General features: G+C 49.2%; 1 protein-coding gene across 1 annotated transcript in view; it reads left to right on the top strand.

Annotated features, from left to right (window-relative positions):
* Positions 1 to 13670, top strand: part of Tbc1d22a (TBC1 domain family member 22A) — a 303265-nt gene that overhangs the window by 193612 nt on the left and 95983 nt on the right. Inside the window, exon 11 of the mRNA XM_059247582.1 lies at positions 1974 to 2101. Coding sequence (XP_059103565.1) covers positions 1974 to 2101 — 128 coding nt within the window. The remainder of the gene's footprint in view (positions 1 to 1973; positions 2102 to 13670) is intronic.

The following is a 13670-nucleotide window of genomic DNA, read 5'->3' as shown; positions in this document are numbered from 1 at the left end:
AGAGCCTCTGTGAAGACTGGAGGGAACGTGGCTGCCATCATTGGCTCCATTCTGTAGATGTGAACCCCCTTGTTTTCACAGATCTTGAATTGCTTTCTACTTCCTAGCATTAACAATGTCCTGAACCCTAAGCTTTCTCCTCTAGACCCACCAAAATAGTCTGTTTGGTGATACTATAATGAAATACCTGAACCTGCTTACTTATAAGGAAAAAAGGTTAATTTAGCTCTCAGTTCCAGAGAATCAAGCATAGGATGCTGGCATCAGTTCACCTCTGGTGAGGACAGGTGGCATCACAGGTGGTAAAGTTGTGAGAGAGACAGCTCAGGCTGCTGAACAGGAGCCAAAGAGGAGGGCAGAAACCAGCCGGGCTTTTCTTTTATAACAGCCCTCTTGTGAGAACAACCAAGGCTCTGTGAGGACTACACTAGTTCCTTCTGAGGGCAGGTGTTCCTTCACATGAGGACTCCTCCAAGGCCATAGTTCTTAAAGGTTTCACTGTCTCTTCCACTGTGTACAAGGACCCAGCCTCTAGCACGTGGACCCTGAGGGGACAGAGCATCACCAACTGTGGCTCAGCTCCATGCGCATCATGCCCCAGCATGTGTTTGTGTTCTGGTCAGCTGAGGACAGCAGTGAACAGAGAGTATAGGAACTGCCTTCCTACTGAGGCCTTGCTTTTCTAGGGCTAGCCCATCATAACCTCCTATGGGCCCGACTGCCTCCCAGCCACAGCAGCCTGGCTAAGTGTGTCCATTTTTACACTGATGTGGGTCATCTATGAAATTCGGGGCAGGCTTTCTCCCTTCAGTGGTTGGGAAAGCCTTGCATCTGAGGCATGGCCAGTAGCTAGCAAGCAGGGGTCTGTGGTGGTTAGTTTTATATCAACTTGATACAAGCTGGAGTTATCTGAAAGGAGTGAACCTCAATTGAGAAAATGCCCCCATAAGATCTGGCTCTAAAGCATTTTCTTAATTAGTGATTGATGAGGGAGGGCTCAGCCCTTTGTCGGTGGTGCCATCCCTGGGCTGGTGGTCCCGGGTTATGCAAGAAAGTAGGTTGAACAAGCCATGGGAGCATATAAGCTAATAAGCAGCATTCCTCCATGACCTCTGCATCAGCTCCTGCCTGCAGGCTCCTGTCCTGTTTGAGTTCCTGCCCTCACTGCCTTTGATGATAAACTATTATATGGAACTGGGAGTGAAATAAACCCTTTCCTCCCCAAGTTGCTTTAGGTCATGATGTTTTATCTTAGCAATAGTAACTCTAGTTAAGACAGGGTCCATGCTTTGGGGACAGTGTTTGGTGGAGTCTGGCTCTTTGTGAAGCCCAGTTGTTTTTAGTACTTCGACCTGCACCTAGAGGCTGCCTGGTCTGCACCGGGACAGGTCTGCTGGTTCTGGGTGCAGGTGGGATGGTACCTGGGTGAGGAGGGAATCTCTAGGAGCTTGGTGGTTCAGTTCCTCTTCTCTCTTTTAACCCCTTCACCCTAGAGACTGGCACACCCCTCTGGACCCCTGTGCTTCTAATTTGTGTTCCCCATGTGTAGGGACTCTCTTTTTTCCTGGGCATTGGGGTGCGAAGACCCCCAAAGATGCACATGCACCTGACACAGCTGTTGCTCTTTGAATCATCACCATCATTGTCACCATCATTATTCTCATTTAAAAAAATTGCTCATTTTCATGCTCAAGGGTACTTTGCGTGTATGTGTGTCTGTGCACCATGTATATGCCTGGTGCCCCCACAAGTCAGAAGAGGGTATTGAGTCCCCTGGAACTGGAGTTACAGATGGTTGTGAACTGCTCTCTGGGTGCTGGACATTGATCCCAGGTCCTCTGCAAGAGCAATAAGTGCTCTTAACCACTGAGCTTTCTCTCCAGCCCCTTATTTGTTTTCTTCTTGGAGAGTGGACTGTGGGATTGGTCCTTTGCCCCAAGACTCCACTGACAGCCTGTGCTTGTGTTTTGCAGAGCGAGTCCACCGCCATCTGGATGGGCACGAAGTGCGATACCTGCAGTTTGCCTTCCGCTGGATGAACAACCTGCTGATGAGGGAACTTCCCCTGCGCTGCACCATCCGCCTGTGGGACACCTACCAGGTGAGCCTCCACCCCCTGGCCCTGCCCCATCCTGTCTGCTCCTGTACTGGGTTCCCTGCAGAGTATCCTCTCCATACAACAGGGTTCTTAAAAAGTCTAGCTCTGGTGTTCCTGTCATCTGACTATATGGAGAATAGGGAAAGGACTTTATAAGGTTCTCCTTGTCACCTGATTGCACTCCAGCTGCTTGGTGACAGTCCCCTCCCATTCTCACTGTCAATTTACATTTTAAGCAGCCGAGTCAAACTGGAAGTATGGCCGAGCAATCATGTACCTTCTTTGTACATTCAAGCAACTCTTCCAGAAACTTCACACTCGGGACTCACACGTTGTCTATGTTTTGAGTTACTTACAATAAAGATTTAAAGAAATCCTCAGACAGATGCAGCACAATATGAAATTTTCCACTCTTCACCAATTTTGATGAAATTCATGTCTTCAGGAGATTGAGTTTTCCGGAAGAAACTGCCTTGTCTCCCTTGAGTGTCCATTGCTTATTCTAGCCTCTTTTCCTTTTGTGTGAGGCTTGCTGAAGCTGGCCTGTGCTGTGGGGTGTGGGTACTGACTTTCAGCAGCAGCAGTAGGCACCATGGCCCGGGGTGAGGCATCAGATCTCCACAGAGAGCTAGGAAAGAAGCATCAGGTTGGTTTTCTTCCTTCCAGTGGAAGAGTCAAGTCTTCTCTGCCGTGAGAGCCCTTCATGGGCTGTGTGCCAGGGCTTTGCAAAGGGGGCAAATGGTGCTGGGGGCAGGTCTAGAAGACAGGGCTCCAGGTAGCAGGTGTTAGCACAAGGTGGCATGTGTCCAGGCTGTGGATGGGCTCAGCATCAGAGCATTGCACAAGAGGTTGGTAGAGGTAGGGCCCTTGTACAGCAAGACTAAGTCTTTAGGGTGTCTTTGGTTTAGCAACTCGCAGGACATTGTTCTGGATGCTGCATCTTTCCCACAGACCAGGGTGCTGTTGGGTCCCTATGTCTACTGTCTCTGCCTGAGCTTAGAACCCCCTTGAATGATGGCATTACCTTTTGTTCTAAGTGCTGGTAGTGCATTATGTACCCCACACTGGATATGTGGGTTTTGTGGCTGTCTCTGTTTTGTTTTTTCCCTAATACTTACTATGATGGTTAATGCTGTCAACCTGACAGGATCTAGAGTTACCTAGAGGATAGCCTCTGGGCCTACTTGTGAGAGTAGTTATATTAGGTTAGCCTCTTGGCAAGACTATGAAAGCTTACTAGCTTAGGTTGAGGTTGGAAGACTCACCCCAACTGACAGACTAAATGAAAGGGAGGAGGAGATCTGAGCCCTGGCATCCATCGCTCTCTGCTTCCTGAATGCAGATGCCACGTGACTAGCTGCCTCACGCACCTGCTGTTGAGACTTCCCCAGCATGGTGGCCTGTCCCCTTGAACTGTGAGCCCAAACAAACCCTTCCTCCCTCCAGCTGCTTTGGTCAGGTGTTTCATTGAAGCAATGAGACAAATAGCTAATGTGCCCATGGTATCAAAATAGCCCTTCTATCTGCCTTGCCTCCTGGGTTCTGTGGTGCTGTCAGGGAGGCCTATGTGGTCATGTCCTGTGGGCTGTGTCGTTGGGTGCTTTTGATGGCAGAGCATGTTTCTGACTCATAGGTTTTCTGTCCAAGACTTGGCAGCTGCAGAATTCCCATTCAGTAATATTAGCTGGGAAATAAAGCCTTACCTGGAGCTGTTTGGCTAAAGTAGCTGTCAGTCGAGTGCATCGATTGGCTCTCTGCTGGATGACAGGAAACAAAACCTAATATCCTGTAAATTGCAAATGCTCTCATTCCCGTGATTGCTTAGGCCATTCATGACCCAGGCCCTGCTCATTAAGCTCAGAGTTCCTTGTAATTCTGTCCCATTATGAATAAAGCAAGTATCGAGTCAGTCAGACCTTGAGCAGACAGAAGACGGATCAGCTCGCCAATGACCTGCACTATTTCTCTGAAGTGCTCAGCTGCCATTCAAACTTTGAGTATACTCATGACCTCTTCATTGCATTAATTTCCCTGCAATTTAATTTTATCACAAATCAACTCATTTGTACCATGAGCTCATTCTTGAACTGACAGGAGCTTGGTCAAAAGCCTTTTCCCATCTTAAAAATCAGGGTGTTTTCATTTTCCAGGACTGAGTAGCCATGGGATTGTACTGCCTTTTCTGGCACTGGAAGCACACAGCCATCCTCAGACAACAACTGAGTAGTCACTCTCTGCAGCTGGGTGTTTATTGGCTGGGCCATCCTTACAGTGTGGCTTAAGAGCCTCTTGGGATTCGGGTCATGGGAAGGCTGTTGATAAGAACCCTGCCTCAGGCCCTGGAGGAGACTGTGGCCAGGAAATGGATGGAGTGAATTGTTTTAGGGTGCCGCAAGCATGGAACATACAGATGTGTGTCCTCTCAGACTTTCCTGTGGTCTATCACAGCAGCTGGCACAGTCGTGGATTGGGTGGGTGGTCCCCACTCCTAAAAGATTTTCAGCCCAGGAGAGCTGCTTTTGAGGTGCTCCATAGAGCATAGATCCAGGCTTGCCAGAAGCATCCCTTCCAGACTAAGGCCTTCACATAAGAGCGACTCTGGAATTTGTCCTTTGGTTGCTGGGCTGCACCTGTGGAGCTCAGTTAATCCAGCCCCAGGCAATTGTCCTCACCAGCTCAGCCAGCCCATCTTGTCCTCACAGCTCACGTGTCCATCTTGTTTTACTCTTCCCTGCTCTGCAGGCTATTCTTCCACGTGGTGGACACATAGCTTTATCCCTGCACAAAAGGTGGTGTGCTTGGGTGGTCACTGGATGAAGAATAGCCTGTTCTGCTGCTGTGAATGTGTCCTCTTCCAGCTGATCCTTTCTCACGTTAGGTGGAATATCTCCATCTTATTTATTGTCCTCACTGCCATTTTCACCATCCCAGGGAGAGATGGATTGGAAGGTAGCTGGAGTCAGGGCCTCCTTGCACTTAGCACATGTCTTGGTACAACTTAGGAAAGCGTCTTGGGGAATACATGAACCATTCAGTTCACATGTATTATTGAATACTTTCCTGAGTACCTGGTCCTTGGGAGTGTTGTAGACAGGGCTCATGTGCCAATGAGAGAACCTGGCCACAAACTAGATGCTGTTTTCACTGCCCTTGTCTCAGGTGTTACAAGCAATGCTGTGGAAGACCTCCAGAGCCAGGCAATTCTCATGGGAAGGTGGGCAACAGGGAACAAGTGGCTTTGAATTGTGATCTGTGTGCTTAGATCTCTACAGGGTATCTGTGAAGAAGAACATTTTATGTGAGAGGAGCCTGGTGAGAATGGAGCTAATGAAGCAAGCATTCTATGGAGGGAGTAAAGTCAGTACCTAGACAGAATTGCTAGAAAGTCTTGAGGGAGGGTCACTCATATTTGGACATTAGTCATGTGGAGGGTGTAAGAAACAGTGGACTATGCAGAGTGGGTGCTGTCCAGAGTCAGAACCTTGTCCATCTGAATGTGCTTCTGTGTTCTAGTTTCTTTGTGCAAAGGCTGTGCTCAGGGATTGGAGAGGAGTCTAGGTGTGCAGGAAGCTTCTAGAATGGTCCCTTCTTTGATGTGGACTAGGCTTGAGACTTTTCCCAGTAGATAGTTGAGACTTCCCTGTTTGCATTCACACTGGCTTAGGATAAACTGCTCCTTAGAGTCTCCCACAGGAGTTCCTAGCCACTTGGGAGTCCTAAGGCTGGAAGACAGCCTTTCCCAGTCCCTCTTTGAGAGATCCCAGCCCTTGCTGACACCTTCACTGTAACTACAAAAAGCCCCGAAAGCTGCATGGGAGATTCCTCTCCCTGAGAACTGTGGAGTCACCATTGCTTATACTACAGTGTTTGTGTGACTCACAGAGCAGTGGGTAGTCATGTGCTGGAATTTTGTTGTCGTAGGTATTTCAAGTAGCATTTGGCACCAAGACTGGCAGGGTAGACTGGAGCATGGGATGGAGAATTATCATGTCTTATGGATGTAAGCATCCTCTTAGCCCTTAGAGGGGTGCCCCAAGGATATCTGGGCCTAGCTGGAGCCATTTTGGGGTACATTCAAGGCAGATGTAAGGAGGGTCAGGCTGTGAAGACATGAGAGAGTGAAGGCCCATAAACTGAGGCTCTGCCCCAGAAACCAGTTTGTAGTGAGCATGGAGTAGGCTCCTCCATTGCTTTTGGAGGAAAGTGATTTTGGCAGAGGTTGGGATTGGGGGTGGGAGGCAGAAGACTCTCAAAAGTCACTTGACAGTGGGTTCAGCCTGTCAGTATCAGACCATGAAGTTGGATTAAGTTGTTTCCAAGGTTTTTCTGATCTCCCAGGAGGTGTGTCTGTTTTTGAAATCCATCCATCCATCCATCCATACCCCAGTCTTCCCACTGTCATTTATAACATGACACCTGTTCTGTGGAGAGCCTGTATAAGGACATGGAACAGCATCATGGTATCTGAGGAAGCACCCCTACCCAGGAGCTCACAGCTGGCCTGGGAAGGGTATACATGGCAGAATCAGCCATGCATTTGCTGATGACCAAGGCAGACAGGCAGCTTTGGCAGGCACCTTATTTGTCCAGGTTGTTGAGGAGGAGACAGAGTGGGGTACTAAGGACAGGGACCTCGTGCTCAATCTGCCTCACAGAGTAGGTCTGATGGGATGACTGTGATGGGTTGGAGTGGGCCAGTAGTGCATTGCATGGAGTCCAGAGGCAGGTAGTCACAGCTGGCTTGGTCTGAGGCATGACTAAGTGTGGCTGTGTCAGAGAACCTGTGGTCTAGGGCTAAGGACCTGCTACATCCTTTGCTGTGTCCAGCTGACAGTCATCATGACTCCTGGACCTCCTGGATGCCACAGCACTGATTCTGTGACTCAGGTGGCACTGGAACTGATGGATTGGGTTAATCTAATAAGCCCGAGGAAGCAGGTCTCCTTACAACATACTTTTTTATAAGCCCATTAAGATTTGAGAGTGCAAGCTCTTCATGCTTACCTGCCTACAGGAAGCAAGCATACATCACTGTCAGTCTGGTAAGGATTTAGAAAGAGAACACTCAGCAAGACTGGGCTCACTGCTGTTACGTTTGCAGGGAGGAGCCAGAAGAGGGTGAGCCTGTACCTTGAGAGCAGTAGTAGCAGCCTGCTCTGTGCCCTGTGTCAAGAGGCCAGCTTAGGGTGTTTCTGGAGTACCCTTCTGGGCTTTGCCACTCTTCTCTCTATTTTGATCACCAACTTTGTCATGTTTGGGGCTTGGGGACTTCCTGTAGCATCACTCGCAGGTGCTATGTGGCAATCCATTGTGACCATTCTGAATAAATTTCTTTGTATCCACTTTAAAATAGAGAAGAACAATAGCTAATTCTGGAGGTGAATTGAATGGTTATGCCATTTGTAATTGGAGAGTGAAAAGTATCAACTCATCAAGGCCCCACTGTTGTTGGTTGGTTTTTGCTCTTTTGGGGGGCCTACCACCCCAGCTTCCAAATAAATCATACATGGAGGCTTATTCCTAATTATGAATGTCTGGCCTTAGCTTGGCTTGTTGCTAGCCAACTTTCCTTAACTTTAGATGAACCCATATGTCTTTTGCCTCTGGGCTTTTCCAGTTCCCTTACTTCTGTAATCTTACTTTCACTCTATGGCTTGCTGTGTAGCTGGGTGGCTGGCCCCTGGAGTCCTCCTCCTTCTCTGGCTACTTCTTATTTTTCTCCTCCCAGATTTCTCTTTCTATATATTCTCTCTGCCTGCCAGCCCTGCCTGTCCTTTTTCTTGCCTTACTATTGGCTATTCAGTTCTTTATTAGATTATCAGGTGTTTTAGACAGACACAGTAACACAGCTTCACAGAGCTAAACAAATGCTCCATAAACAAATGTAACACACCTTAACAACATCCTACTTTTTACAAGTTAGCTTTCTGGCACATCTCTTCTGAGGCCCTCAAGGAAGTCCTGTTGTGCACTAGGCTCTAGACCAAGACAGTCAACCAGGAAGTAGATACCAGAGTAGTTGACCTCTGTAGTTTCTTACCACAGCCTCTTGTGGATGGTTAGTGCTTGCTGCTCATCTGGAAAACAGCAGATGTGGAGAACTGGGTGGGACCCAAGGCTCATCTGGCATCCTGTCCATGCCTCTTCCTTCACCCCCAATAGTATCTGATTCTCAAAAGTATATGGCAGAAGTCATTAGGAGCAGCACTGGGCTTGGAAATCTCAAGGCTCTGCAGCAAGGGCTTTGGAGGAAAATGGCAGAGGGAGACTTGTTGCTGTGACTGCGGCAAGAGCCCCTTGGGAAGACAGGGTGACATTCTCTGGGTGGAGGACCTGAGGTGCTGTCCATGTGGTACAGTGTATGTGTGCACAGACTTCATCCACAGGAGAGAGAATTTTAATACAAATGTCTTTTGAGAATGACAGTAGGTCTAGGAATGGGACAACAGGCTGTTCTGTGGAGGCCTGGCTCCCTGAATCTGAGTGGAAGGTCCCTAGACCCCTTATTTCTACTACATAGTATGGTTAGGAAAGCCTGCATTTGCAAATCTGTGAAGAGCTTTGTTGCTGGATCCTACTGGCTCCCTCAGGGGAGGGAGTGAGAAGGCACAGAGTCAATGGCACAGACACTGGGAGTCAGTTGAAGGCAAACAATAAACTCATTTATTTAATAATGGTGAAGGCCTTATATACCCTCTTCCTAGCACCCAGTCTGTGTCAAAATCTGGTGCCATTGCATGTCTGTCTGTAGCTAGAGTTTTCCTGCCTTGCCCACAGTCAGGACAAATCTCTGTCACTCGCCAGTCCCACAGCCGCTCAGACCCAACCAAGTAAACACAGAGACTTATATTGCTTACAAACTGTATGGCTGTGGCAGGCTTCTTGCTAACTGTTCTTATAGGTTAAATTAATTTATTTCTATAAATCTATACCTTGCCACGTGGCTCGTGGCTTACCAGCATCTTCACATGCTGTTTGTCATGGCGGCGGCTGGCAGTGACTCTGCCTCAGCCTTCCACTTCCCAGAATTCTCCTCTCTCCTTGTCCTGCCTATACTTCCTGCCTGGCCACTGGCCAATCAGTGTTTTATTTATACAGAATGATATCCACAGCATCTGTCCCTCATTGGCTGGGCACAATCAGGAACTCTGACAGCTCCTTTTGCTAGGCCCTCAGGCAGACTCTGAAATATCAGGAACTCGGACAGCACCTGTTGCTAGGCCCTCGGGCAGACTCCAGGTTGGCTCATAAGGAAGTACATTATGTGCATGCCTTGGCAACTGATTTGAGCCAATTTCCTCGACCCTGTGGGCCTGTCATACTACAGAGCTTGGGGGACTTTGTAGCCTCAATGTCAAAGTCACTAGGTGATGTCCCCAGAGAAACCTCAAGCAGCCCAGTTTGTGACCTGTTAGAAGCCAGCAATATGTGATTACACCTTTACAGGAGTATCTGCATGTGGGGTTATTGCTCCATGGAGAAACCCTGGCCATGTGGGGCTCTGGCAGACCACAGAACCTCTGGGAAGGCCTCTTAGTCCCTGTCTATCGAGGCTGTGTGAGGACTGTACAAGGAGATGTCGAGGGTGAAGTAGAGGCCAGTGGGAGGGCTGCTCCTCCTTATGTGCAGTAAGTAGTAGAGGCCATGTGACTAAGGGGAGAGAGCCCAGAGCACACATGGCACCTGCATCTGATGACTAGGTTCCCCTGTAGGCATTGATCTTGATGTCTGTGTGCCTGAGAGCTGTGGTCCGAAACAGAAGTCTCTCTGTGCTAGGGCTGTTGATGTCCTAGGACATGGGCCTCTCCAAAAGCCTGTGCATTCACCATGTGGGGTTGGTGAAGAGGTTTAGAGTTAAAATGAACTGGTGATCTCCTAGGACCTGAGTCTGGGATTCCCCATCCAGGGTTAAGAGCAGCTGGCTGTCATGTGGGCTTGTTCTGCAAGAGTGGGAGATGCTAGAGGTGGTGGCCTCTCCTAGTGTCACAAGGACTTTGTTGCTGTCCTGTTCCTACTAATCTCTGAGATGATGTATTCATGAATATTTTATCTGAAGAGTGACTAAGCAACCTATCTAGCTTCTTTAGTTGTCTTGGCAAAAGATTCAAGAAAGCTAGGGCTGTTAGAGGGAGCCCAGAGAAGGACTTAGTTTCTGGCATGTGTGGAGCTGCTTCTCCTGAGCATGGGTCAAAAGCAGGTCACTCCTCCAGGGAGCTAGCCACTCCCCCATAGCAAGGTCCTATCCCTCTGCTAAAAATGAACAGCCCAAGAGGTTCTCAGTATGATTAGAAGGGTGACTATACAAAGAATAATAACTAAGGCTGTGTCCTAAATAAGAGCCATATGCTTAAGGAGAATTATTGAATTCTGTGTGATCAGAGGTTTAACATATACTCCTGAAGAATCTGGTCACCCTCCCAGGGTGTCATGCTGGGACACTGAGGAGGAGGACACAGATATGTCTGCCTTCCACAAACTACTGATCTGTACTTACAGTGACATGAATGTCACTGTAAATAGCCAGGCAGTCCTGATGAGAGCAGGGAGGGACAAAAGATGGATCTGCTGTGCCCTTGGGACCAGACAGGAGCCAGTAGCTTACAGTGGGCCTGTAGAACTCTTCTTTGAGGAATGACACCTGCAGTCTGTCCTGTGCTCTTAAGTGGTGTGTATCCTCCATCTTCGTGGGGCTGTGCTGTCCTCCAGGGTCCTCCCAACCTCCTGCTTCTTCTGTACATCTTCCATTGCTCTGAGCTCTGTTCACCTGCCCACAGGAGGACTTCTCCAGGCACAGGCTTGACATCAGCCTGGGGCATCCTTGTTGCTTTCCTAGGCCATTAGGCTTGACTTCCTCTTGGAAAGCTGACTAAAAGCAGTAGCTTACTTGCTTTCCATATGTGCAAGGTTGGATTGCTCCCAGCCCAGAGGACAAAGTAACCACAAGAAAAAGCTGCAGTTGGGTCCACTTGAGGTTTGGGTGCTTCCTGGCTGTCCCAAGAGCCCTACATCTGTCTGCTGTTATTACTAAAACATGACTCCTCTGGGACCCGGATTCCAGTGTACAGTGGGAAAGGGAGCCATGGGCTGGCTCTGCATTAGTGATCATACATCTGTATGAACCTGTCTCATTGGAAGGTGGCTTTAAGGTCCATGTAACCTCAGTAGATAGCCCATTATCACTAACTGAGGGCAACTTCATCCTGATATTCGCTCTCTGCTAGTCTCAGTCACAGCACAGATGTGGGCTCCCCCTCTGAACAATGTGGGTTATGCTGCTATTTGAAGCTGGGAGAACTTACTCTGTCTCCTGGGCAGGAGGAGGTAGTGTGACCCAGCATGTCTGGTGACTCTGCATCTTGCAGAAACAGTGCTCAGTATATTACACAAAGGTCAAAGCCAAAGGCAAAGGGCAGGGCTATGTTGACATCCAGATTTTTCTAAGGACTGCTGCCAGCCTTGAGGAGGAGAGGGCAGGTGGTAACTGGGAAGTGAATATTCCCTGGGGTTCAGGGCCACCCACATCTCCTCTCCTGTCCCTGTGTCAGCTCATATATGCCTTCTACTTTCCTGCTTCTCTCTCCTGGTGACTTGAGATCCCATGTCCCTGCCTGTTGCCCATGCTGCTGAGACTCTGAACCCCGGGGCCAGGGAAGAGGAGATTTGCTTTATTCTTCCCCAAGCCAGGGTTTGAGCAAAGCTGCTGTTACTAGGGAATGGAGGGAATGGTGCCTGTCCCAAAGCCCTGCATGGAGGCAGGAAAGCCTCCCTGGTCCCAGTAGGCATCATGCCCCTGGGTGCCTTTCTGTCCACCTTTCTGTCCACATGGTCTTGGTTTAGAGACTCTTCCTCTAGCACTTGTCGAGCTTGAAAATCACCTCCATCTTTGTGTGCTGCAGAAGGACCTAAAAAAGAAGCTAACCCAAGACCTGCTGCTGGGAGCTTAGCCTGACATATCCTGTGTGGGAAGTATTCTCAAGGTTTCTGGTCCATTTTTTCTGTGACATTTTGTTAATGGCCAGGAGGACAAGGCCAGAGTTCCTTCTGTCTTCCTGATGTGACACTCACAGCTCTGCCTTGTGGGTGCTTGGCTCCTATTCCTAGGCCAGGGGTGATCAGGCTTCATGACGTTAAGAGAGCTTCCTGGGCCAGCTGCTGCCTTCCTGTCAGTGAGCATTGGAGTTACCCTCCAGCTGCTGAACAAGGCTCTGCACTTGAATGTTGAGCACAGTCCTGTTAGGAGCAGGCCAGTGTGTGCGTCTCATTCAGTGCCTGGGACTCCCAACAGGTGTCCCTCACTGCTTCTTCTAAACCACCATGCTGTCACACACCACAGAGTGGAGTGTACGAGAGCCTAGAACTGGGGAAAGAGGCCCCTTGTTAAATAGATCTGAGCAGTGCCAGTTACTACGTGGGGCCACTCCGGTGTCCTCCATGAGCAGTGTATTAGCTGTGGTAAGACTCACCTTACTAACCTTGCTGAAGCAGCCTGCTGGCATTGCCATGGGGTACCTTGTGTTCTCTCTGGCATCGGACACAGTTGATGTTATGGTAACCTGAGAACTCTCTCAAACTGTCAGGAGAAAATGAAGTCCTGGGAATGTTGCACCAGAAAGGGCTGTTGCTGTGAGGCGAGCGCTTTTCCATTTTAGGATGAGGAAACTGAAGCTCTTTGCAAAGGCCCTGGCATGTCCTTGCTCACCTTAGAAGTGCTAAGACCTGGTGTATGGTCCAAGGCCCCTGAGAAGTGGCCACTTTCTGCAGAACCTCTGAGCTCTGGAGAACTACTTGGTAATAGTGGAATCCCAGCAGGACTAACACCTGACTGAGAAGAGGGAAGCTGGGAGCCTGGGCCACAGCACAGGTGGGTGCTGCTTGGGATGAGAGGAAAGTGTTGGCAGGATATACAGCTGATGCTGAAGCCTTACCACATCTGTTAGAGATGCCAGTTACCACTGTAGCACACCCATTAAACTGACTGCCACCACGAGCACCACCACATGTCATGGACATGGACATAATTGGGACTGCAGAGATGCAGTTTGTTTGTGGTCTATGCTATACCCAGCCTTACTCTTCTCTGGGCCGTGTTTCCCTGGCAGTCGCCTTTTTGCTCCTGGATGCCTCTCAGCATCTGCTCCTGGCTCTCTTCTGCCCTTTTTTCCAGTGGTAGCTCATTGCCATTCCTACAGTGTGGCTCCCCTTCCTGCACAGGCCTGCTGGAGTCTGGGTATTCATTTCCCCTCCTGGATGTGATAACAGGAGAAAGGCACTTTGCTGCTGATTGAAGTCAAGTAGCGGGGCCAGCAGCAGGGTCTGGGAGATTGCTCATGAGAACTGTGGTCGGGAACAAATAGCCCTGACACACAGGCACAGTGCTGAGAAGAGAGTGGCCTCTCAGTGGCCTTGGAGTCTCCTCTTCTCCTCCATCATCACCCTGTATAGGAGCACTAGTGTTGGGCAAAGCCCAGGGGTGCATATGTCCTGTTAGGGCTGTGGGGGTCAGGGCCAGCTCTTTCTTCTCATTCTTAAAGTGCTGCTGTGGCTCACAGGAGTTCCGGAGGCACATAGGAGT

Source organism: Peromyscus eremicus, chromosome 20 (assembly GCF_949786415.1).
Source record: "Peromyscus eremicus chromosome 20, PerEre_H2_v1, whole genome shotgun sequence".
NCBI classification, from domain to species: domain Eukaryota; kingdom Metazoa; phylum Chordata; class Mammalia; order Rodentia; family Cricetidae; genus Peromyscus; species Peromyscus eremicus.
The sequence above is the reverse complement of the archived record's forward strand: the minus strand, read 5'-3'. Positions and strand labels throughout refer to the sequence as shown.